The 25,709-nt window shown below is 44.0% G+C and overlaps 1 protein-coding gene across 3 annotated transcripts in view; it reads right to left on the bottom strand.

The window, feature by feature from the left end:
• Nucleotides 1–25,709, bottom strand: part of ARHGEF18 (Rho/Rac guanine nucleotide exchange factor 18) — a 389,375-nt gene that overhangs the window by 62,374 nt on the left and 301,292 nt on the right. For all 3 annotated transcript variants that reach the window (XM_069215795.1, XM_069215794.1, XM_069215797.1), the window contains 8 exons: nucleotides 21,219–21,466; nucleotides 16,233–16,358; nucleotides 13,946–14,063; nucleotides 12,672–12,920; nucleotides 11,494–11,570; nucleotides 5,928–6,103; nucleotides 3,589–3,668; nucleotides 2,217–2,402 (listed from right to left, as the gene is read on the bottom strand). In XM_069215795.1, coding sequence (XP_069071896.1) covers nucleotides 2,217–2,402; nucleotides 3,589–3,668; nucleotides 5,928–6,103; nucleotides 11,494–11,570; nucleotides 12,672–12,920; nucleotides 13,946–14,063; nucleotides 16,233–16,358; nucleotides 21,219–21,466 — 1,260 coding nt within the window. The remainder of the gene's footprint in view (nucleotides 1–2,216; nucleotides 2,403–3,588; nucleotides 3,669–5,927; nucleotides 6,104–11,493; nucleotides 11,571–12,671; nucleotides 12,921–13,945; nucleotides 14,064–16,232; nucleotides 16,359–21,218; nucleotides 21,467–25,709) is intronic.

Here is a 25,709-nt window from a genome sequence, read left to right as displayed (position 1 = left end):
AAAAATCTGTTAAGTTTCCTGTAGGGACGGGAACTCCTCCAGCAAAAGGCAACAGCCCCTTTCGGTGGGTGACCCAGGGGTTTCAGTATCTATGAATATTTGTTACACCCAACCATGTTTCTACCTGCAAGAAAACTTAGAGAAGATTCTAGCAGCGTATTTCGCTGATGTGGAAAGATGGAGGAAGTTGCCACTCTCCCTCCTGGACCGCACAGCCCTATATAAAATGATTTACCTCACCAAATTCTTAGATGTTCTACAGAACACCCGAAACATTCAATTATACTACTTGGCCTTGCAGCTCCTGATTATAAATGACTGGGCCTTCTCGTCGCAGCAGGAACCTTCGCTGAACGCAGAATGCTTTGCCATGGCCCCAGATGGATACGTGCGCCATCTTTACTGAGTAAGGGGCTTCCCCGTCTCTTCCCACTCCGACACAGATGGTAATTACCTTTTAGAAGATGGCGACACGCAGGTTGGGGTGGAGAGGAAGGGTGTCATTACGGACTACGACTTGTTATGTGGCCTACAGAGCATAGAGGGCCATCAGAAGAGGGACTTGGTGGGAATCTCCTAACTGGGAGAGGTCTGGAGGGAAGTGACAAGAATCCCCTTTGCTGAAATACAAGCGGAATAGGAGTTCCCGGGGAACCAATTCCTGTGAAATCAGCAGCGTTGATTCCTACTCACTGGGTGAGACGCATTGCAGGAGGAGATTGAAGAAGAGTCCCCACTGGAATGCAGAGTACTGGGGTCCCCCCTGACGAGCCATGCAGTGTCACAAATTTACTCCACACCACAAACAATAGTCTCCCAACGCTTGATCCTCTGAGAAGGAAGTGGGAAAGAGACTTGGGTAGGCTAGAGGAAGACGACTGCAGCCAGGCATGTGGGTGCCCTAGAGACGTGGCAATCAGAGCGGGCTTCAGACTGATCCAGCTGAAGATTCTGCAGAGGCCCATTATACTCAGACCCTCCTGTTTCGGATGGGCCGGGCACCAGATGACCGATGTTAACGGGGATGTCACACGCGAGGAACCCTAATCCATACACTTTAGGAATGCCCATAACTTGCGACCTACTCGGAGAGAGTGAGGGATGGGTTATCAGAGAAACTGGGGCATAAGCTGCAGCTTACTCCCCAGGTGGTTACCCTAGGAATCTGGGACGAACAAACCTTAGAACGCTATGCACTGATATTCAGTAACCTGGCACTGATGATAGCCCACATAGACACTGGGCGACATCCCACATTGCAGGAGTGGGATGAGGGCCTTGACTGGTGTTTGGGAGCAGAAAAAAAAATAGTGTACAGGCGAGAGGATGGCCATGCAAATGGGACAAAATATGGGCTCCATGGCGATCAATGAGGGAAGAGGATGACTAGAAGAGCCGGGATAGGCCCTGTTCTGATGGAGGATGGACTGAATACCCCTCCAAAGGCTATCAATGGGGGTAGGCCGGAACTGCACCCAGCATTTAGGAAGGGTTAATGGCTATTGGTGCACAGTCTGAACAGGACCCACAGAATGAGACTTATAATAACAATTAATACCTTGTCTGTATGTCCTCGTTGGGGGGGGGGGGAAGAGGGGGGGTAGAGAGTATGATGTTTGTACCTTTCGATAAAACGAATAGAGATTACCACAAAAAAAAGTTTAAGACATAAAATACTTTTTATTTATTTATTATTTTTCATTCCTTCATTGATAGTATATAAAATCAAATGAAGAAATTGTATCAGAAAAATTCAGAAAGATCCATGTGTAACACAAAATGTCAGGTCCAGAATGCCCAGGAACATGCACGTTTGCTTCTCCCTTCTGGGACAAACGGGTAAGAAGCAAGAGCAGAGGGCAAATGTCTACACTGGGAGGGCAGGATAATCTAACAAACTCAAAAAGGATAAAAAGAAATTGCAGTTCACTATTTCTCCTCCTGTTTTCCTTAAAAATATTTTTTTATCAGGTTTGTGTAAAGGTATATCCATGCCTAATAATGTCCCTTAAAATACAAACTAGCAAATCAGGGTGGGTGGCAAAGACCAGTAGCAAATCCCTTCTGCCATGTGCATAAACAGCACGCTAATTCAGTCCATGCGTTACAGAAGGTGGTGAACATCTGTATGTGGACATTAAAACCTGCCCCAATGGCAGCTATCATCAGCATAATCACATGGCACGAAGAAAGCAACAAACAACAGGCAGGCCTACCTTCCGTCACTGCGCACTTGAGAATCCTCTCTCCTTGCAGGCTCTCTGAAGTCTCCCCTCGAAGAAGCAGAGCTCGTGTTCCCTGGGTTGAGTCTTCAAACCCGTTCAACTCAGACATTTCAGAATAGATCAGCAGTTTATCACTGAGATTCTGTGCAATCATGTCATCTTTCTGGCTTAAGCGCTCTACAAAAATAAAAGGCAAAACAGCATAAATTACGGAGAATAAGAAGGAAAAGAAAGCATTGAATTGACTTCCCCGAAATAAAACACAGGTGGAACTCTGGCAACCAGACAAAGGAACAAGGAGACAGGAAGACACGTGCAATACACAAACACTTAAAGAGAGGAAACACAGGGAAAGAAAACCCACAGCCACTTGGACAAAGGAAACATTCACAGGAACACAATAAGATAGGGCCAGGGTGCAGATAACAAAAACTAACAGGGGGCACTTGCACACAAGCAAAGAGACAGTATCCTTGGAGCAACAAAATACAGATATGCTGCGATAGTGCACTTCACACTGGGTGAGACAACAGGAACGTGCTAAGCCCTGTCTGCCTTTGGGAAGTAGAAAGCCATCAGATGATAATATGAATACTGGGGACAAAGGGAAACAGACTGCCACCCTGCAACAGAAACACAAGTCCCACAGGTCACACACTCAGATGTTAATTGTTGTCAGAAACCCTTATTCTGTTTCTCCCCACCCACTCAATCACAAAATCAGCAGACCTTCTACCTACCAGGGACAAGAGTTAACCAACATTTGCATTCTGCTCTGAAGGTCCTCTGTTTTGATTACTCGCATGTTGGAAGAAGGTCCCAAGGCCTTGCACACAACATTAGACATAATGAGAGAATGGCAGCACCAACAGTGTTAAAAAGCCTAGGAATTCGCAAACTTTGTCCTTTGGCACGCACATCATTTAGCTATGGTGTACGGATCCACAAACTGATGCAGCACGCCATCTTTTAAGACATTTCGATCATTAAACAATAGGCTAGTCTAGTTTAAGATGGACAACTACTACCCAATGTCTTCCTTCAGTGAGAAACAGTGTGAAACACAACCAAATACAGTGAAGAGACCTCTCATTATGGTCACTAAGGTACCCAGAAATACAACCAAACTCAGACAGTGATTCAGAACCAAATGGTAAAAATGTGCTCCACAAATGCAATTAACAAAACATTAAAAGAAGTCCGTAGCACAGTGCACTCGTGCTGATATTGAAAACCTGGGAAGGGAGATTCACTTATGCACATTTCGACTTTAGAGTACAAGTTAAATGATAAAGTTCTGTGTGTCACCGCGTGTGAAAAAGAGTAGGGTCTAGGTTTTGACATATGTTCTTAAACAACCTACCTTGGTATTCTTTCAGTTTAGCAAATCGATCATCTGCTATCCTGCGTTCGTCAGGGAATGACACTTCATCATCCGGACACCTATAAAACACACAGAAATAGAAAAAGACTCCTTTTGTTTTTAAAATGGTAATGGAAGTAGAGACTTATATCCTTGAGACCCTCACAGGTGAGTGGTGTGCTTTACAAATTCCTGATTGATTGCAAAACCTTGTAGGTTTACTTTTTATGCAAGGTAACGTAATTGAAATATTACATCTTAAATTAGCAACCTTCTTGACAAATGTACTTGTGAAGCAAGATACTACATGGATTGCCCACAACTTGTCTACAATCCAAAGGTAAGCAAACACAAGGCAGTTTCATTCTTGGGACCGAGAGGTACAGCTGTTCGACTGCTCTAGCCTTTTAAAATGACTTCCTGTTTCACATCACAAAGGCAGATTTCTTCTGCTTCTTTAAGTTTAAACTATTACTCTTCTAGGAAAGTCTGAATTCCTGCTTCTCGGGGCTCCATGCAACTCTCTTAAAAGCAATGTTAATTTTTGCCAAAAGTAAGGCTCTGTGCTTGTTAAAAGTTTTTTTTTTTTTTTTTTAAACGCTGCCAACCTCTTCCGCCATCATCCTTCAACCTAAGTCATATGTCAAAATTTCATGTGCAAGAGCATTTACACTCTTTTGGGTTGTACAGTTGAATAATATATGGAACGTCTTCTAGCTATTTCTGGATTAGGAAGCCTTTGAAGATCTTAAGGCCTGAGGTATATCAGTTTTTTCCATCCTGTATCCAAGGTAAATTATGTTAATCCAAATGGGCCTTTATTTTGTCTGTGAGTAACGTATTTTATACAATCTGTTTTCATTTTAGTTTGCTCTAGCACCTATTAATTCTAGCTTTAGTGTTTAGTTCATGTTCAATAACTAAATTTATAAAGAAAACTTCAAACTGAATAGGGTTCCTGGACCTCTGGAAGTGGCTCCAAGACCAGAACCACTAACTCGGAGCCGCCATACCACTGTTGATAGTTTGTGAAATTGTGATTATTTTATTTAGATTTTTTTTTAGGCACCACAGGTGGCAGGGGCAGCTTCTGGGTTATTAATCTTTCAACAAGCCGCTGTTTCATATCGCAGCAATGTCACACATGGTGGCAGAAAAAAGACCACCCCTCTGCCGATTTCTAAATATCTTACGATGCACAAACTAGACCGCCTCCAATTCTGCCCTTGCTTACATCAGCATTACTGTGGGTGGTCTGAATTATTCCAATGACTGAAATATTTGTGCATCTTGATAACCAGATCCTAAGGAGACATCTGCCACATACTGGAGTTTAGTTATTTTATTGTTGTTACCCATAATGATATGGCAGCATAGCTAGGCGTTCTTGCACTACGCATCATACAACTTTTAGCAGCAGCGGCTCCCACAAGATGTGACAAGCTAAAGTCAGCATCAGATACATCTTAAAGGTGATCGACAATCACCAACGTGATTCTGCTGCACAACAGCGCCTCAGTCCAATGTAGAAGAGCGGTGAGGAATCCAAGGGATCCGAGGTGCACTCTGATGAATATTCATATTACAGCGAGGGGGACTGCCAGCCACCCAGGCAGTCTCTGTTGATGACTGAGAATACCTGCACATATGAACACACACACTGCAACGCAAACAAGTTCTTATTCGTGCCACATGACCGTGGGATTGTTTAATACATCGTTGAGATTTTATAAAGCGTCAGCTGACCTTTCACAATTGAGAGCCCAGGGCAAACGCATTAAAAGGGGGTATAGAAAGGTACAATGGAAACACTCATTTTGAGCTTTTTTCTACCTGCTCCTTAATGAGATAAGGGTTTTTAGGTGTGAATCAACAGTGCAGCTGTCTGAAAACTATAGAGTGGGCTTTGGCTCCACCCAGAGAAGTATTACTCTTTCACCTCATTCTATTGGCTACTTGGTGTATTATTCTGCTCTCTGGAAGGTGTTTCCATTAGATTTCAAATGGGACTATTTCACATCAGAAAGCACAATCCATTGTCACAATGTCATTCAATTTTGTGCTCCTATATGCTTTTTAAGCAGAAAACAATTCTCATTTGTTACCAATAGGGCTAAAACAGCAAGCCTGCATGTGATAAATCGCATTTCTGCATGCAACACACTTTAAACAACAATTGTGAATACCTGTCTTCAAATACTTTGGCACATTAAAGCCAAACCTCTTTGCTTTTCCAATGCTTGTTTTTCTCCCAAACAAACATTTAACTACAGTTACTAGTACAGTGGTTTCAATTTCCAACCGGTCACCATGGGAAATTTTCCGGACATAAAACGTACCTCTCTACAGCTCCGCGAATCAATCCCATCCAGAGATTCCGCTCCTCTTTGGAGCTTGTGTAGATTTCATACATTTCCGCTACGGACGAGGCACTGATTAAAAACATGGCCTTCTCCTCATTGGCCACCTCTCGCACAATCAACTTCTGCAGTGAAATCACAGGTGTCTTCGCATCCTGAAAAAACAAAACGAGAACAAATGCAATCCAAGTAAGCCGCTTTCATCAAGATGCAGCACTCATCAGAAGTACCTCTGCTTACACTCACAAAAAAGACCATGGTTGTGTGTGTCTAACTTTTACAAACAAGCTGCGGGAGCACCTTCCGATCCACTGAATGCTCGAAGCACTGTACACGACTTTTGATACTCAATGTTTAACACTTTATTCTTCAGATTTATACAATGTGCGGTGTGCTGGATGCCAAACAGATCTTTATAGCACCTCCCAGGAGTGTAAATGTGTGAGAAGGTAGCCTCTTTCTAGCCTTGTTACCCCCACTTTTGGCCTGTTTGTGAGTGTATGTCAGGATGTTTGTCACTGTTTTCACTGTCTCACTGGGATCCTGATGGCTAGGCCTCAGTGCTCATAGTGAAAACACTATGTTTTCAGTATGGTTGTTATGTGTCACTGGGATCCTGCTAGTCAGGACCCCAGTGCTCATAGGTTTGTGGCCTATATGTATGTGTCACTGGGACCCTGTCACACAGGGCCCCAGTGCTCATAGGTGTGCATGTATATGTTCCCTGTGTGGTGCCTAACTGTCTCACTGAGGCTGTGCTAACCAGAACCTCAGTGGTTATGCTCTCTCATTACTTTCAAATTGTCACTAACAGGCTAGTGACCATTTTTACCAATTTACATTGGCTTACTGGAACACCCTTATAATTCCCTAGTATATGGTACTGAGGTACCCAGGGTATTGGGGTTCCAGGAGATCCCTATGGGCTGCAGCATTTCTTTTGCCACCCATAGGGAGCTCTGACAATTCTTACACAGGCCTGCCACTGCAGCCTGAGTGAAATAACGTCCACGTTATTTCACAGCCATTTTACACTGCACTTAAGTAACTTATAAGTCACCTATATGTCTAACCTTTACCTGGTAAAGGTTAGGTGCAAAGTTACTTAGTGTGAGGGCACCCTGGCACTAGCCAAGGTGCCCCCACATTGTTCAGAGCCAATTCACTGAACTTTGTGAGTGCGGGGACACCATTACACGCGTGCACTACATATAGGTCACTACCTATATGTAGCTTCACCATGGTAACTCCGAATATGGCCATGTAACATGTCTATGATCATGGAATTGCCCCCTCTATGCCATCCTGGCATTGTTGGTACAATTCCATGATCCCAGTGGTCTGTAGCACAGACCCTGGTACTGCCAGACTGCCCTTCCTGGGGTTTCTCTGCAGCTGCTGCTGCTGCCAACCCCTCAGACAGGCAGCTGCCCTCCTGGGGTCCAGCCAGGCCTGGCCCAGGATGGCAGAACAAAGAACTTCCTCTGAGAGAGGGTGTGACACCCTCTCCCTTTGGAAAATGGTGTGAAGGCAGGGGAGGAGTAGCCTCCCCCAGCCTCTGGAAATGCTTTGTTGGGCACAGATGTGCCCAATTCTGCATAAGCCAGTCTACACCGGTTCAGGGACCCCTTAGCCCCTGCTCTGGCGCGAAACTGGACAAAGGAAAGGGGAGTGACCACTCCCCTGACCTGCACCTGGGAGGTGTCCAGAGCTCCTCCATTGTGCTCCAGACCTCTGCCATCTTGGAAACAGAGGTGCTGCTGGCACACTGGACTGCTCTGAGTGGCCAGTGCCACCAGGTGACGTCAGAGACTCCTGCTGATAGGCTCCTTCAGGTGTTAGTAGCCTTTCCTCTCTCCTAGGTAGCCAAACCCTCTTTTCTGGCTATTTAGGGTCTCTGTCTCTGGGGAAACTTTAGATAACGAATGCATGAGCTCAGCCGAGTTCCTCTGCAACTCCCTCTTCACCTTCTGATAAGGAAACGACCGCTGACCGCGCTGGAAGCCTGCAAACCTGCAACATAGTAGCAAAGACGACTACTGCAACTCTGTAACGCTGATCCTGCCGCCTTCTCGAATGTTTTCCTGCTTGTGCATGCTGTGGGGGTAGCCTGCCTCCTCTCTGCACCAGAAGCTCCGAAGAAATCTCCCGTGGGTCGACGGAATCTTCCCCCTGCAACCGCAGGCACCAAAAAGCTGCATTACCGGTCCCTTGGGTCTCCTCTCAGCACGACGAGCGAGGTCCCTCGAATCCAGCGACACCGTCCAAGTGACCCCCACAGTCCAGTGACTCTTCAGCCCAAGTTTGGTGGAGGTAAGTCCTTGCCTCACCTCGCTGGGCTGCATTGCTGGGAACCGCGACTTTGCAAGCTACTCCGGCCCCTGTGCACTTCCGGCGGAAATCCTTCGTGCACAGCCAAGCCTGGGTCCACGGCACTCTAACCTGCATTGCACGACTTTCTAAGTTGGTCTCCGGCGACGTGGGACTCCTGTGTGCAACTTCGGTGAGCACCGTTTCACGCATCCTCGTAGTGCCTGTTTCTGGCACTTCTCCGGGTGCTACCTGCTTCAGTGAGGGCTCTTTGTCTTGCTCGACGTCCCCTCTCTCTGCAGTTCCAATTTGCGACCTCCTGGTCCCTCCTGGGCCCCAGCAGCGTCCAAAAACGCCAAACGCACGATTTGCGTGTAGCAAGGCTTGTTGGCGTCCATCCGGCGGGAAAACACTTCTGCACGACTCTCCAAGGCGTGGTGGATCCATCCTCCAAAGGGGAAGTCTCTAGCCCTTGTCGTTCCTGCAGTATTCACAGTTCTTCAGCCTAGTAAGAGCTTCTTTGCACCAACCGCTGGCATTTCTTGGGCATCTGCCCATCTCCGAGTTGCTTGTGACTTTTGGACTTGGTCCCCTTGTTCCACAGGTACCCTCAGTCAGGAATCCATCGTTGTTGCATTGCTGATTTGTGTTTTCCTTGCATTTTCCCTCTAACATGACTATTTTGTCCTTAGGGGAACTTTAGTGCACTTTGCACTCACTTTTCAGGGTCTTGGGGAGGGTTATTTTTCTAACTCTCACTATTTTCTAATAGTCCCAGCGACCCTCTACAAGGTCACATAGGTTTGGGGTCCATTCATGGTTCGCATTCCACTTCTGGAGTATATGGTTTGTGTTTCCCCTATCTCTGTGTTTCCCCATTGCATCCTATTGTAACTATACATTGTTTGCACTGTTTTCTAAGACTATACTGCATATTTTTGCTATTGTGTATATATATCTTGTGTATATTTCCTATCCTCTCACTGAGGGTACACTCTAAGATACTTTGGCATATTGTCATAAAAATAAAGTACCTTTATTTTTAGTATAACTGTGTATTGTGTTTTCTTATGATATTGTGCATATGACACTAAGTGGTACTGTAGTAGCTTCACACGTCTCCTAGTTCAGCCTGAGCTGCTCTGCTAAGCTACCATTATCTATCAGCCTAAGCTGCTAGACACCCTATACACTAATAAGGGATAACTGGGCCTGGTGCAAGGTGCAAGTACCCCTTGGTACTCACTACAAGCCAGTCCAGCCTCCTACAAAATGTGAGTGTCGTTCTCAGCAAAACCATGTGGATATTAATAACACTCTACATGCCATGCACGTTCTGCCACTCCCTGCTCCAGTCAATTCCAACCTACTTACAGCCTAATGCCCTGTCAACAAGGGCACAGGAAACTGTGCATGCAATCTCTCCCTAGAAGGGGAGGGTGCATCTGGGGTCAAGTAATGTACAGGAGTTACTGGGAAGCATCTTAAGATTACTCAAGTGCATTTCACGCCTGCTTTCCCTCGCTCTTCACCGAATGAAAGAGCCCGAGGCATCCTTAAATCCTTTGCCAATCAATCAGTTCTCATTCATGAGTGCACTTTTTCCTGCCAATGACTCACATCTGGAAGAAACACACTGGACTACAAACACTACCAGGGAGTAAAGAAACACAATTAAAGAGCCATTCACAGGAAAGACACTCCACTTCTCTTCATTGTTCAAGGCTGCATCATCAACAATTATCACTCTGGCATGTCCCTTTGTCTGGTGATGTCTTTTGGGTTTTAGAACAAGATGAGGTCCATTGTGTCATCATTAATTGAAGTACACCTGGTGAAACATCTTCACTACATGTGACCAATTGCGACATCATTCAATGAGGTGAACAACTGTGAGATCCTTCACGGGATGTGACCTACTGCAATATCTACCAGATGAGACGTGTTGTAGCATCATTCCATGGAAGACATTCATTGTGATAACCACTGTGGCATGATTCAATGTATGCCAGCTACCCTGACATCATTCACACAGTGAGAAGTATTTTGACATCATTCAATGAATAATGTTCACTGTATTATTCACTAGGTGGCCCCAAATGTGACATCTTTCACTGGCCCAAACACACTGTGACAACATTCACTAAAAACGACCTTCTGTCATATCCTTCACCAGATGAGAAGTGTTCTTATATCATTCCATGAATGACATTCACACTGACATCGTTGACAAGGTGAGACACGTTTTGCCATCATTCAATGGTTGAGGATCAGTGTACTGTGTACTAGGCAACACCTGCTGTGGCATCTTTCACTGGTCCAAACCAACTGTGATTACATTCACTGGATGAGGCCAAGTGTGACATCATTCACTGGATGAAGCCAAGTGTGACATCATCGGCTGATGAGACAAACTGACATTATTCACTGGCTGAGATGCACTAAGACGCAATCAGCAGCAGCGACCTATTAGGACACTCAGCAGACGAGCCCATTTATAACACAATTTACTTGATATGCCCTTATATTACAATTTCTAAGATGAAAGTCAGTTTTTAAAACCTATGCAGACTTGTACAGGGCGGGGAATAAGCAATGTATTGAAAGTCACTAAAGAAGTCCCTCTTTACATTTTTGCTCAGCACGTAGTTCAAAGACTCGCAGAGCATGGTAGGACCGCGATTCAACGGTGCAGCCACTGAAAGTACAAGAAGTGCATTGTCTCAGGTCGAAAACAGTTCCACCTGTGCTCTTTATGGCCAATCGAGAGAAACAGAATGGGAACAAGTTTCAGCAGAGCAGAAGTTCTTTTTCAAACAATATTTAACATAAGCGCAAATTTAAAGGGAAATCTACTGAAGGTGGCTCATAAATAAAAAATCTCTCAAAAAGTCCACCAGCTTAGAACATAAATCAAGCTTGTTGAGAAGCGAACAGAGAAAACTTTTCCCAGTATGGACAGGATCCATAGCTCAAAAATGGTCGAAGTCTGCTCAGTGGCAGAATTTCTTGGCCAACATAGCCTCGGAAGATACGGGATGGCATGTAAACTTAAAAAGTGGTAACATTCAGATAACTCATATGCACATTCAAACCGGGTTCTAAAAAAATATGCTCCTTCTGGTTTGCCTCAAGTTTTAATACCGGCATTAAATGAAAATACATTACTACCACTACACAAAGGAGGTCTTGCTTTGGAGGATAACTACACAAACTCCCGCAGGTGACTACTCACCACATAAGTGAAGGTGTACTTTTGGTCCTTCTCCTGCAGCAGCAGAAGTACATCCGTCAACAGAACAGCAAGAATATCTAGAAAAACAAGCATCAGGAGTGTGTCTAAATTCAATCAAAAATCAAAGACTTTTAAACACCTAAAGAGGTACATTGTAAAGCCAATGCAGCTTTTTGAAGAAACTGCCTACATTGGGAGACATATCCTGTGGCATTTCCATTCTTCTTGTCTACACAAAACATGCCTATGGGTTAAAGCAAAATTTCCCTCACTTTACAGTAGGAAGCAGGGAAATGCGGCTCAGTATACCTCAACATGTCAATCGATGAAGCGTAGTGAATTTGCATTTAAAGAATAGGAGTGATTTTCACGAAAGCTTTGTAGGAAGATTCATGAAACAAAGGCTTCAAGAAGCCCTAATGGTAAAAATAGAGCAGAACATCTGTCATATGGGGCAGTCATCTCTATGTATTGTTATGATGTGTGAGAAGTCGTGGGGAAGATCCCTGGGCAATACTTTCCATCACTCCATAAAACCATCCCATGTATAGAGCAGGTTTTCTAACTAATTGGTTGACTTCTGGAATAATTGTGCTGGTTGAAACTATCCTTCCATGCCATCACCTGATGGAATAGATGCAGAAAATAAAAATAGGTATCCAAGTGAGTTTAAGGATTAGTGGGTGAACAACCTTCTTGATTGTGCTGGACCGATCCTTCCATGGCTGTCAAGAAGAGCTGAACGACCAACGTTAATGGCATCCCTATACAATTTCAGGTTATATTAGATATTTTGTGCGATGGACCATGTTTACAATCCATCGTCCAGCAGTTCATGGGGTGCTTGGAATGTGAACCGCAAAGAGAAGGTAGCACCTTCAAAGGCAACCATGTATAGAGAAAGCTGAGCACTCTGAGTGTGGGCATATGATACTGACGGAGTGCAGATCTTCCACCACTAGTGACTAGTGCTTGCATCTTCCGAATAAAAGACTCTTGGCAGCGCCACATTCCATGCTGGGCCACCAAAAGTCACATACCAAAACAAGGTCAGAGTTTTCCGTTCCTCTCCTCCTCGGCTGTGCCCAAGAAGGTATACACCACCTCCCTTCCATTTAAAGAGATAGTTGGGCATAGGCTGAAGCACAGCTTGCGTCGACCCACTGTGCCGATCTTACCTTTAAGCCTCCCTGAAGCGGTCTTCCAGTACAGCATGCCGTCATGTATCAGCTGCCGCCGGAGCATGTCATCTTTGCGGAACATCAGCCCGTTCTTTAGCTTCCCGAACGATTTTAAATCCATTTTGAAAACGATCTCTCTGAGGCGCTGTACTTTCTCACGCTGATTCACAGTCGCATCGACTGTAAAAAGGATGTCCTTTATTAAACTCAGAGCCTGGGTCAAGTCTTCGGAATCTTCTGTCCCAGCTGTAAAGGGGGGGGAAATGAAATGAAGTAACTTCAAACTTGTGTAAAATCAGCATGGCCCATAAAATCAGGCAGGGAGGCCTCTACTAAGGATGAAGGCACAACTTCTCAAAATGGAGTCAGGAGGGCAAGGCTCATTTTTTGGGGTCTAAAACATATTCTGGTAGAAGATGAGAATTTCAACGTTTGAGGAAAATGCTCTTGCAAACATTAATTTGAATGGGAACTTCTGAACACCATAGACACAATAAAATACACAAACTCCGATACCCTTCATGAAATCTGAGGCTCCATTAAACTCAGATCACATCACCATATATAACAGAAGCTGGCATAATCCTGGGGAAAGATGGGCAGCACCTCAAAACTAGCAAGCACACTGCCATGCCCTGGTCCAGAGATCTTGTTTGTATAGAAGGCCTCACCATTAACATTTTCAAAATCTAGAAGGATTAAAAACCAAACACTTTAAATACATTAGCACCTTCCTAACGGGCACCTAGGAGCGCTGGGTGTTGAAAACAGCAAGCATGGCCAAACATTTTGAGAGGCCAAAGTAATATCAGTGGCAAGGTGACTTGCTCAGAAGTGGTATTGTTGAAAGGCCAGAGTGAAGCACTCTACGCTTTAATCAGAATCCAACCAGATGATGACCATGCTACCCAGGTAGATACTGAGCATACTACTGTATAGGGTGATAACATACCTTTTATGCATCCACATGAAAAAACTAAATAACATGTCAGAAAGCACTATTAATGAAAATGAAAAAAATGCAACTGATTGATTGTTTTAATTACAAATATTAAGAGGTTGGATTTTGGGAAGTGGGAGCTAAGATACAGCACAATAAGTTAGACTGTGAGAAGGGTTTGTTGAGGGAGGAAGTGAAAAATTAAATCAAAAGTGAAACAGCTCTTAAAACAGCAAAACACCAAGAATTAGAAATATAAAGATGTTGTGCGACAATACTGGTAGAAATAACATTTAGTAAAGATTGCTTACTAAAAACAATCAAACCTCACCTTCAGTATTTTGAATAACGCGCTCCAACAGGACAGGGTATTTAGTAAGGCGCTGAGTGACTAAAAGAATACATTCTTGTACTCCAAGCCTCCGAACAATGGACGAATTGCCAATTTTCTGTAGAGAGGAATTTTAAAAGTTAGTATAGATGTGTCCAGCTTTGCAGCGTTCTGTAAGCCAATGTTGTGTTATCCGCAATTGTTTAGCGCCAACAACCACAAGCATTCTTGAGTAGATCTGTGCACTATTCAGCTTGGACAAGGTCAACAATTGACAGTATGTTGGCTTTTTGCTTTCTGAGGTTAGTCAAAAGTACGTTCACACTTTAGTTCAGAAATGGTTTGTGTGGATTAGTTTAAATATAAATGATGCCCCTAACATTCAAAAGACGAAAAATTTTCTCTAGGAAATCTCAAGTGGTCAAAGAAGAGGGTGTCTGATCACAATGTCAAAGGAGACAGATGTTGGTGTGCTGGCCAGCCCTTTATAAGGGGACAAAAGAGACACCACTCACGTCGCCCTATAGCTGGTTAATGGAGAGTACTCTACTTGTCACCAAAGTATTTGGTCTAGTACCATTTTGACGTCTTTTTCTTACACATCCCCATAGATCACAATCAGCTAAGGGACACAACCATCATGTAGGCAGTTCAGTAAGCTAGGGACCTTGATGCAGATGAAATTCATAGACCTTTGTAGGCTTAGGATGGAGCTAAATCATGTAGGCCTGGAATCATGGTCAAATTACTCACTTGAGGTTTTATTTTTCCAAACTGGGCGCCACGAAAAAGTTGTCAGGATTAGCCACAAGTAATTCCAGTGTTTTGCAGGACCCCCTGTGTTTTCTTTCCAAAGAAAACACACTGCGACAGTGTTTCAATTTTTCCCTCATCACCAGAACAATTACGTCGCATTACAAGAACTCCATTATTAAGTTGAACTTGCTTGTTTTATTACACTCCAACACAAATGAGGAGCAAGCACAATGATGAAACATGTCACAAGATGGTGGGTAAGGGCCGGGCCTCCTTTTAAATGATGTAGATCAGTGGATCCTAACCTTTTGACTTCTGTGGACCCCCCACTTTATCATTATTGAAATCCAGGGGCCCCCCCACTGAATCATTATTGGAATCAGGGGACACCCTACTGAGTCGTTACTGAAAGCTGGGGACCTAATCTGGTAATATCATTTAATTGTCTAAGCAGTCACGGACCCCCTGAGAAGGGTTTGTGGACCCCCAGTGGTCCCTGGACCACAGGTTGGGAACCACTGAGGTAGATAATTAATTTCTAAACTCATAAGAGGAATATTATGACCTTCTACTGATTCTATCACAGTTTGAAGGAGGGGTTCCGTTATTGCCTAGGGTATGTTTGATCCCAGAATTGAAGATTTCACATAGGTTTATGTTCACTCTCCAACTCCGGTTCCTGGTAAACAAAGATGGAGCGTGAGGAGTAGTTTATGGGAAATGAGTCTACAACCGAGTTCATGCCAGCTTAGATTTAAACAAAAGAGAAACTTTTTAACAAGAGCCCCGTATATAAAAAAAGACAAAATTACTAGCAGGATTTCTGCATTTTTAAGATTCCCAGAATGACAACTGACCACACTGCACTAAACTCCCCATCGCATATTTTCAGGAGTACTCCAAGCCTTAGGACTCTCAACAACAGCAGATACTCCACGTGAGTAAGTAGGTCGATAATGCACATACACATATCGTACTTTTAGCCTGGTGTTTCTCCGAATGGAGAGTACGTTTATGAGTGGTAAAAGCCCCTTCAGAAAATACAGGATGTACAGGGAACTTTGACACTAACATTACAAGTGGTCTCCTGATTTCCCGACAGTACCCCAGTTCATGGGAGCTCTCAGCAACCCTACACTAAAAACAACTGAAAGTTCACCATACAGGCCAACTTCATGTGGTCGCAAATAGCCTTAAGAGGAGAAACAGCATACACACTCTTGTTTTGTCACCAGGATTTCAGTTTTGAACCATTAATCCAAAGATTTGCACTCATTAATGCACATTTCATCTGCCAGCTTTTGGAGAACGAAAGTCAAAATCTTTACAAGGACGGAAAGTAAAGAAATGCTCCGCAATTTAGGTCATAAAGTACTTCACAACTTATTTTTCAGTCTAGTCTGTCCCGTAGGAGGAGCTTCAGAGGAGGGCACACCAAGGTGTATAAAACTTATGTCAAAGCCCTGGATGGTGCTTTCTCCACACCAGGACACCCCACAACCCAGCACTGTTCCCCAGATCACTGCCTCACCTTGATCAAATTCTGGAACTTTTTACTTTGCTGCAGCAGTTCCTTGTACGAGTTCACGGCTTCGTTGTGATGGCTGCAGAACACCCCGTACTTTTCTTTCATTCGATCTCCATTTTCACCGGAAAACTAAGCAGGGAGAATGAGAGGTTAGAGGGGACATTACTGCAGGTGGGGGGGGGGGGGGTCACTGCCCCACTGGTATGTCAAGGATCTGTACTGCAACGATGACTTCTGCAATACCTTCATTCTTCAGAGCAGCAGCTATCTATGTTTACATACTTTACAGTGTGGTACGTCACCAATGAAGACATTAACTCTTATACATCTTACATTATTTAAAAAGGTAATTCATTTTTCAAATCCTTGGCCAACTCCTTTTCCACAGGCCAATCGCTGAGTAGATGCTACCACACTGAGACTAATACCCACATATGTGTAAAGAAGCAGCCTTTCTCTTGGCAGCACATCATGCAAAGCAAATTTGAAAACACCACCTTTAACTAAACTAAAGTTGTGACAACACAACACTACGTCCGGAAATAATTGGGGAACTTGCTTCTAACCAAGCACCATATCCATCACCTTTTATTGTACTGTAAACCTTACAAACTAAACAATAATTTGTCTGAGGCACTGATAATTACTGCTAATAAAATGTACATTCATGCTTCTTAAATGCTCATGTTATGCAGCTGTGTGAACCCTCATCCTTGCTAACTAGCTTCATGTGCCAAAGGCCTGAATATCGTGCATTATACACTACTGAGGTTACTGTTCTGCTGCCGTCAAGGGACACGCATCTTCCTCTTTCAGGACCAGCATTTTCAAGTACTGAGCACTGTGTGTGAAACACAAGCCTAGGCAAGAGCCTCTATGTCATTGCTCAATTCGCAACTTTCACACTGCCCAGCAGGTCACTGGTGACCCCTAACTAATTAATGACTAAAAAATAATCTCCCACCACAGCCAGAAACTTCCACTATGCTTTTGCTTCTTAACTAAATCTGATTTTTAAACACATATTTTTAATAAGGTTTTTTGTTGTTGAAATGTTACACAACTTGGTAATGGCAAAGCATTAAATGTGTACAGTGGCAATATACGTTTCAAAGAATAAACTCAAGGGGCGGTGGCATCCCCAGACAAAGAGATGTCATGTCTATGGGCCAGGGAGGTCTTGCAGGGGGCCTAGCAAGCGGGGGCAGGGCACATGGGGAGAGGATAGGAGACAGGGGTGTAAAATGTATTCTGTAGTAAATAACAGGGTACGAGTGCTTTCAGTCGAGTAACGTGAAGTGTCTGTCGGAGTTTACCTGGGCTTTACATGCTCACTCTGATAAAAAAAACACTTGTCTATGTTTTGAAGGCCTTAAAAAATGTTGATTACTTTGAAAAATATAGCATTGTACGTACCTGTAACAATCCACACCCCTCTCTTAACCCCCTCACGCCCTGCTTCTCACACAATGTGTTTTAACAAGATGATTGTTGGGAAATCTGAAGCTCGCCCGCCCCCTAATCATTATAACCAACCTAGACACCTGAAGGGAGCGCGCAGGAAGGGCAAGTGTCGCGGATGCAAACTCTGGGACAATCGCACACTAGGCAGAGAGGGGAGCAGGCGCTGTGGGGGGTGATTTCCGCATAAATACACATCAGTTCTCAAGTGGATAGTGTGTCAGAATCTTAGGAGCATCCCGACTGCGGATCAACTAGTTTAGAGAGGGAGGTCTCCCAGCCTGGGGCCAGTGGTTGCCAAGAAAGGACCCACGAGTCCCCTCTCTGCAGCACCACGGCCTCGGCCCATCTGGTGAACAGTGCTAATGACTGAGCCGTGGCAGGAGGAATCGTGGACTTCCAGCGGGTGTGATGGACTTTTTTGCTAACATAAGAGCCAAATCAAGGACACGGGGAGCAGCCCTACGCTTCTGTGGTCTGTGAGAGATACCCAAGGCACCCACCTCCCAGGGAAAAGATTCAGGATGCACATGAGGCGCTTCAGTTGTGTGAGGACAGAGGGCCAATAGGTGTGCGTGTGAAGTCCTATATGATGTGTGTCTCATCAGCTGCTTGGGCACTACATCTAGGGCACAAGTCAGAGACGCTGAAAAATGTCTGTTTAGAGGAAAAATACACACTGTGAAGGATGTAAAACTGCTAAGTTTCAGGAATGTATTACGAGACACCTTCCTCGGATACTTAACTGGATCTGGTGACCCGTTCTTTTACACATGAACAGCATTGTCGTGTGTTTGTCCAACATTAAACATCATGGTAATGAATGGATTTTCTATAGCAGCCACTGAACAGCAGAATCATACAGATGGAGGGCTGAAGGCTTTCAAAATAGGGGGCGGGGGTGTACACACACACACACACACACGTGTGTGTGTGTGTTTGTGTGTGTGTGTATAGCAAGCACTGGACCCAGAATTATTATTTCTCAATAGAGAGCCTGCAGACCTAGCACATCATGTATTTATGAGAGGTTTGTGAGAACAGAGGCCCCGTGAGCTGTGATTCCACACAAACAAATAAAGCTTCAACTGTTCAGTTATAGCTTTGGGGTCACCTTGATCTAACAGCTGATGCAGGACAAACTCATTCACGAAGATAAACTGAGAAGGAGGCCGACATGAGTCACTCCCCACCACAGCACACTTCACTCGAAGGGAAGAGGTTGCACAAGTCCCTGCTCCAGTGTCCTGCTGTGCAGATGCCTTAATGATACAAAACCTGATTATGGGAAAATGAGTCACACCAGTAATACATATCTGAACTCCTCTATGGACTGCAGACACACAAACAAGCTCGCAAGGAACAGTAATGTGGGCAGTCCTGAGGCCAGACACTTTACATGACCTGCTCTGCAAGAATTCCGAGGTAAGGAGAATGCTGGACAACACTCTGCCAGAGGTCTCAGCAACTCTTTGATATGCAGAGGCATATGGCAATGTATACAAACAAAAACCACTTCATAATGTTGAACAACTGTGCAACCTGTTAGAAGCTGAAACCGAATCCCAAGATATAGCGTCAATTTGATAACAAAAGATGAAACATGAGGCGCAAAGTGAGTCGGGGGATTTTCCCACACCAGGTGGTGTGTGAAGAGAGCCAAAACTATGAAAGCCAGGGATTTAACCAACAGCATGCTCTCTTCGCCAACACAGAATATAAAACATGTCTCTTATCATCCATTTGGAAAAGTAGGAAACAACTGGGCCCAAACACCAGGTATGCCAAATTTCTAGCATATCTGGAGCTATTTCTTACAAATTCCACGTAAAACAGGGAACCAGAAAAAATGAATCCTCCAAACTACTTCTAAACAATGCATGTCCCATGGATAGGGTTGTTCATCAGGTACCAATCTGACTGACTGCCAAGGGTAGTGCTAAAGATTAGGCATCCAAAAAGGGATCCACGTGACCTCCTAGTCCGGCCAAATTATTTAAAAAAGATGACTCAATTGGCCGCGTTCTCCGCACGTGGGTATTTGTCCTGATAAACACCCCATCGGAATCACTCAGTGGTGCTGAAGAGTCAGCTACTTCTTGGCCTGGACCACTCGTTCCTTGTTTCACTGCATACGACCTGGAACTATATCCGTCTGGATGTAGATGCAATTTGTCCTAGTTGTCGGGTTTATTTGTGTGTGTGTAGACTGTATGATTCTCTCTCCATTGTCACTTGCACTGCACCGTCGACAGGAGCACCTTTACAGCACTAAATGTTCTATGTTAAAGTTGTTTTCGATTCACTTGCAAAAGAAGCACAATATCATGAGTATTTTTTGCAGTACATTTATTGTTATTAAATGGCTGGGAGGAATAGTTTTCTGGCTTCCTGTTAAATGTGCATTTATAAGAAATGACTTCGAGTTAAACACTGTTTTAAATGTGTATTAATTACCCATGTTCATTGGAATACAGGGTTGCCCCTTTCTTATGAAATTTCTTGTATATTCTGACCACTGCAGATAATGTGGTATTTAGTGTTGCCTTCTTCATCTAGCATTACTGCTGCCATGCATCTGTCCCAAGCCTTCTGAAATAATTTACTGATTCACTTTACCACATCTTTTAAGTAGATGTGCTACCTTCAATGGAGCACCACTTGGCCAAAGCCACAAAACATGCCCCCTACCAAGAGGGGCTCCCTCTATTTTAAAATGTGAAAACGTTTCCGGGAGGAAAGTAAATGTAGCCTTCATATACTACTCTTCCCGTGCACATCCCTCAAGGCCCCTCAGCGCTTAACGTAAAAAGACTGAGCATCTCCGTTTCCAAACTGAATTTTAATGAACACACCTTTTTTTACCTGCCCAACTCCAGACTAATTTAGTACTGGAAAAGAAAACAGAATAGTCCAGGTGAGACACCCCAAAAAGGGAGCGTATCAATAGATCTTCCTTTACCTGCAGCTTCTGCCTCATGAGGCAGGCAATATTCCAAGTTTCCATATCCAGTGACGCGGGCCTCGAAGAAAAAAACGTTACTCGAAGGCACGGAAAAAAGGGAACTGACATCTGCACGTCGACGAGGACCTCTTATTGCCTGGATGATGTCATACGGCGTCGCGTGGGAGTCGGGCAATTGTGATGTCATAGTCGACGTGCAGAGCTACAAGAAAATTTCCGTTGAATGCTGGTGCGTGGGAAAAATTCTTTAGGTAAGGAATCCACAGGTAGTGTTATCCATCAGAATTAGAAATTTACAAGAAAAAGGAATTTTGGATATCATACAATTTGAACTTTAATGAACTCAAGTCAGATGCTTAAGGATTTGCCCCACACCACTGCACTGGCATTTAAGTAATGAGCTGTTGCATGCTATGTTTTAGCTACCTAAGTGCCAAGAAACCGATCTGGTGAACGTGAGCTCTACAAATATTTGTAACATAACAACATGCAGTATTTGTCCTAAATGCATTACTACTCCTGCACCCTTAGCACACTAATGCATGCACACGTGGTGCTCATACCTGCTGCACGAGCACGTCCCCTATTTTCTGGATGATGTAATTGCAGTCACTCCCTTCCTCCAAAGACTCCTTGCGGCGCCCCTTAAGCCGGGATAGGAACTGTCCGTGCATCTCCAACAAGTCGTCGACACAGGGGAACAGCGACTTGATCACACTGCCACTGAACTGCTCCTCCCGCATGGCTTTGGAGTAGACTTTAACCATGATCTTCAGGGTTCGGACGTGGTGCATTTCAGTCTGCATAAGCTCTGAAAATAATGGACATGCATATATATATATATATATATATATAGATGTGAATATAACTCTGCCAAAGCATTTCTTAACATCATGGACAAGGTGATGCAATTCGCTTTAGCTGGCCGAAATGGTCACTCAGAATGCACTGGGCTTTAGCTGGTCGAAATGGTCACTCAGAATGCACTGGGCTTTAGCTGGCCTAAATGGTCACTCAGAATGCACTGGGCTTTAGCTGGCCTAAATGGTCACTCAGAAGGGACTGGGCTTTAGCTGGCCTAAATGGTCACTCAGAAGGGACTGGGCTTTAGCTGGCCTAAATGGTCACTCAGAAGGGACTGGGCTTTAGCTGGCCTAAATGGTCACTCAGAAGGGACTGGGCTTTAGCTGGCCTAAATGGTCACTCAGAAGGGACTGGGCTTTAGCTGGCCTAAATGGTCACTCCGCTTTCTTTATAGCTGGCCGAAAAGGTCACTCAGAATGCACTGGGCTTTAGCTGGCCTAAATGGTCACTCAGCTTTCTTTATAGCTGGCCTAAATGGTCACTCAGAAGGCACTGGGCTTTAGCTGGCCTAAATGGTCACTCAGAAGGCACTGGGCTTTATAGCTGGCCTAAATGTTCACTCAGAATGCACTGGACTGGTAAAAACATCTGATAATTGTGGTACGCCACGCTTTTGCCTCTGTCGTATTCTAAAACTGAAGGCAATACTCCTGCAACCTTACTGTAATTATCAACAATTCACAACTACCGCATAAAGAGGCCCTTGATAAAGCCAGTTAATTCTCATTTTTACCACTTAAGAGCTAAATACAGTAGTAATAACCACAGAAACAATAATATCACTGTGGGCCACAGGTAGTGAATACGAGATTGCATTTGAAATGAGGGTACTATTGCGACTGGTGCACGAGATATGGCGCAATGCAGAGATTCCGGACTCCAAATGAAGTGTAGTACTCACTGTGTCTGCAGTCTCTGCACAAGCTGCCTCTTGAGTCACTTTTCACTTTATTAACAAAAACAACAACAACAACAAAAAAAAACACACACAGGCTTTCTTCCCTTAATTGTCCCATCTCCTTAAAGTCCTCTCCTGCTTCGCACGCAGGCCGCACCTACAGCCTGCCATGCTATCAGGGATATTGCTACTGCTCAATAAAGACCAGAATCCTATCCTTGTAGATGCACTACGCTTAAACAGCTAGCAACGATTACAGCCCAAACATGATGAAACCTCAAAAAAGAACTGATAAAAAAACAGATAGTGATCTCAAAATGCTGTCTCAACGGTGCAGAAGCACACAAGTACTTTCTAGATTCATACATACTACAGAAAATATTCACTCGCTTGTGCGCATCCACACTTTTTAGAATTGTGCCTTTGATTCCCAGCTATACTTGCTGGATGGAATTTTTTTTCCATTCAGCACCGGTAGACCCCGCCAAACACTGCACCAGGAACTTGTACAATTCCCGAACTAGAAAACACCAGGCATTCTCCTCTCCCCTCTTGCAAATGGCAGTCTGGGAGATGCACCCCTAGTAACAACGCGTCAAACCCTACTGTGGGCAAGCACTTGCCATGGGTCACCTGCACAAAATCTGAGTTCATTGGCCGCTTGTAGATACACAAACCTAGGACTAAAACAACAAGTCTTTGGTAATCAAAGAAAGAGGAAAGGAAAATTACGTGTGAAAAAACCTTTCTAAGGTTGCTTCTTCATGTACAAGAGGGCTGGAGTCTCCATGTACAAAAGGAGGTGGAGTCTATCACTGCATTCTGAGCTGTCCGGTTTGCTTACGGGTGGTTTCATTCCATAGTGCCGCATGAACAAAAATGATGAACTGGAATTTGGCGGAGAATAATTACTAGCAATTGAAACGAATTCAAGAATTTCATCCATAACTTTTGTGTTCTACTCAGTGCAACAGTATGACCCGGCATGGGACCCAGAACTTACAGGGACACAGGACTCGCTGCTGAGGACCAACGAGGTCAAAGCACATCAGGGGTTGCTTCGTTTCACTTACCACAGGGATGTAGTCTAGCATTCTAGTAGGACAGCCCCATTTGTTAAGAGGAGAGGCTAGCTTGCATTGACTAGTCTGTGTCTGTAATGGTGTAGACACCACAAAATATGGACTGGAATTCAGCCCTGATTTAATTAACTGTGGCCTCCCTTCCTCACTCCCATCCATTCATTCATCCTTTTTTTTTTATTTTTTTTTTTAGGTAAAGCCTATGACAGCGATATGTCACTGCATACGCTCTCACTTATGAGAGACATTGCATGCAACAAAGGGATTACAGCCCGCCCACTGCTTAACACTGCTTGGCTTCATTGTCGCTCTCATTTGCTGTCTGCTAATTGGCCAGCACGTACTGAATTCACTTCCTCTTTTCCAGCTGGAGCATGGACCAAGTACTGATCGCTTGACTTTCATTACTGTCCTTCAGTGATTGCACTGTGACCGAGGTACTACATTTATTTTTTATTTTTCCTTGACGGCCTTGGTGCATCTCTTGCCATTTGTAGCTATGTTTTATTATGTCACATGCATTTCAAAGAAGCACTTTTCTCCTTTTAAATGAGTATTTACTGTGACAAAAGAAGGTATCTACTTCCAGATATATTCTGCAAGACATGGACATGGGTGCAACTGCTTTCTTTGAGCAATAGGATTGTTTTACCAAATGCCTTTTTTTTCTTTTTCACGTATGGGGAAAATTAACTGATTTGCTCAGAAGCACAGGCGTGCTCTGCCAAAACCTAACAGGCATCGGCAAAGCCAACAGGTCTTCCCTTTGAGACTATGGGCTCTGGCATTGCCTTTGGTATTTGCTGTACAGCTTGAGCATTTCCCTATTTGGCAATGATTTGCAGCTGCACGGCCTAGTAACATGGCTGCTGTGCAGCATGGCTAAAATAATTAAACAAATTATTGATGCATCTGGCACTAATGCACTTTAAAAAAGTGCATTAGCCCTGCCAGTGCCATAGCTCTTATTTCAACTAGTTGTAGCCACACTGCAAAGCATCCATGCTCTAAACATTGTCAAGGATAATAGCTCTCATATGCAAAACGTAAAGGCTTTGACAATGCTTGTTGTACTTATTTTTTCTGCACATCTAGCTGGTGGTCAAACAAACCACAAAAAACTATCTAGTGAGGGCAATTATTACCCAGCTCACAAAATGTGGCAATGTAAAAACGGGCACGCAAATTACTGAGGCCTCTTTTTCAACATAAAGAGTGAACCTCTAACTGATACTGTTAATATTGTGCAGAACTTTGAAGCAACCATCTCAGGAACAACTACACAGAAATTGTTACAAAAATGTTGTGCGGAATCATCAATAAACTCCACGAGGTCCCGTTATAGGCTGGAAATGGATTTAGGAGAATGACTCTTTACTTAAGGGTTGCTAGTTATGTGGAAACAAATCAGATTACATCACTACTTTACTTGCAAAGCCCAATGAGATACTACAAACTGCAAATGTAAATACTTTACTAACTGGTCTTAGGATACCAGAAGTTTTACTTGCATGCTGATTTTTGTTTTGAATAAACAAATTTGACCAACAAGAAGATACCAAACAAAGGGAAGGGAAAAAATGACATCTTGCTCAGCAGCAAAGGCTACTTCATATGTTATCTTCTGCTTTATTGCGTAACTGTCTGCCTCGTCAGCATCTAAATTCAGCAAATAGTGTCTAAGTTAACCCTTCGACGCCATCATTTATGTCTACCCCGTGTTTAAAATCCAAATCTTGCCGGAGAAATGCCTGTCATTTTAACACGAATGCTGAGGGCATGGGTCAAGTACAGCGAATTGTGCATTTTAGGTCCTTGGAGCCACCACAAGAGAAGTAAAGTATTGGTGACCTGCTAAGCTGAGGTCCAAAGTAACCCTAGATATGTTCCTGCCTCAGTGGACTCATCAGTGCAGTAGGAGTTCCCTGGGACACCGCGCACAGAGGTCAAACCACCAATACATTATGGCACTTCGAGTTACAATAAAGTGCAGAGGTGTACAGGAATGCTGGGAAATCTTATAGCAAGAGCCTGAGGCTATAACCCTAAAACTGCACCCCAAGAATGTCTCTGCCCTCCAGTGTCCTCTTGGGAGAGAGGACCAGTGTTATGCAAATCAGGCTGGACTCTTGGCAAAGTCTGCCAGAACTAAATGACCATGCCCCCACTATACCAAAGTCAACACATGGCGGATCTGCTGGCTTATCAAA

The sequence above is a fragment of the Pleurodeles waltl genome, chromosome 12 (assembly GCF_031143425.1).
Source record: "Pleurodeles waltl isolate 20211129_DDA chromosome 12, aPleWal1.hap1.20221129, whole genome shotgun sequence".
NCBI lineage: Eukaryota > Metazoa > Chordata > Amphibia > Caudata > Salamandridae > Pleurodeles > Pleurodeles waltl.
The sequence above is the reverse complement of the archived record's forward strand: the minus strand, read 5'-3'. Positions and strand labels throughout refer to the sequence as shown.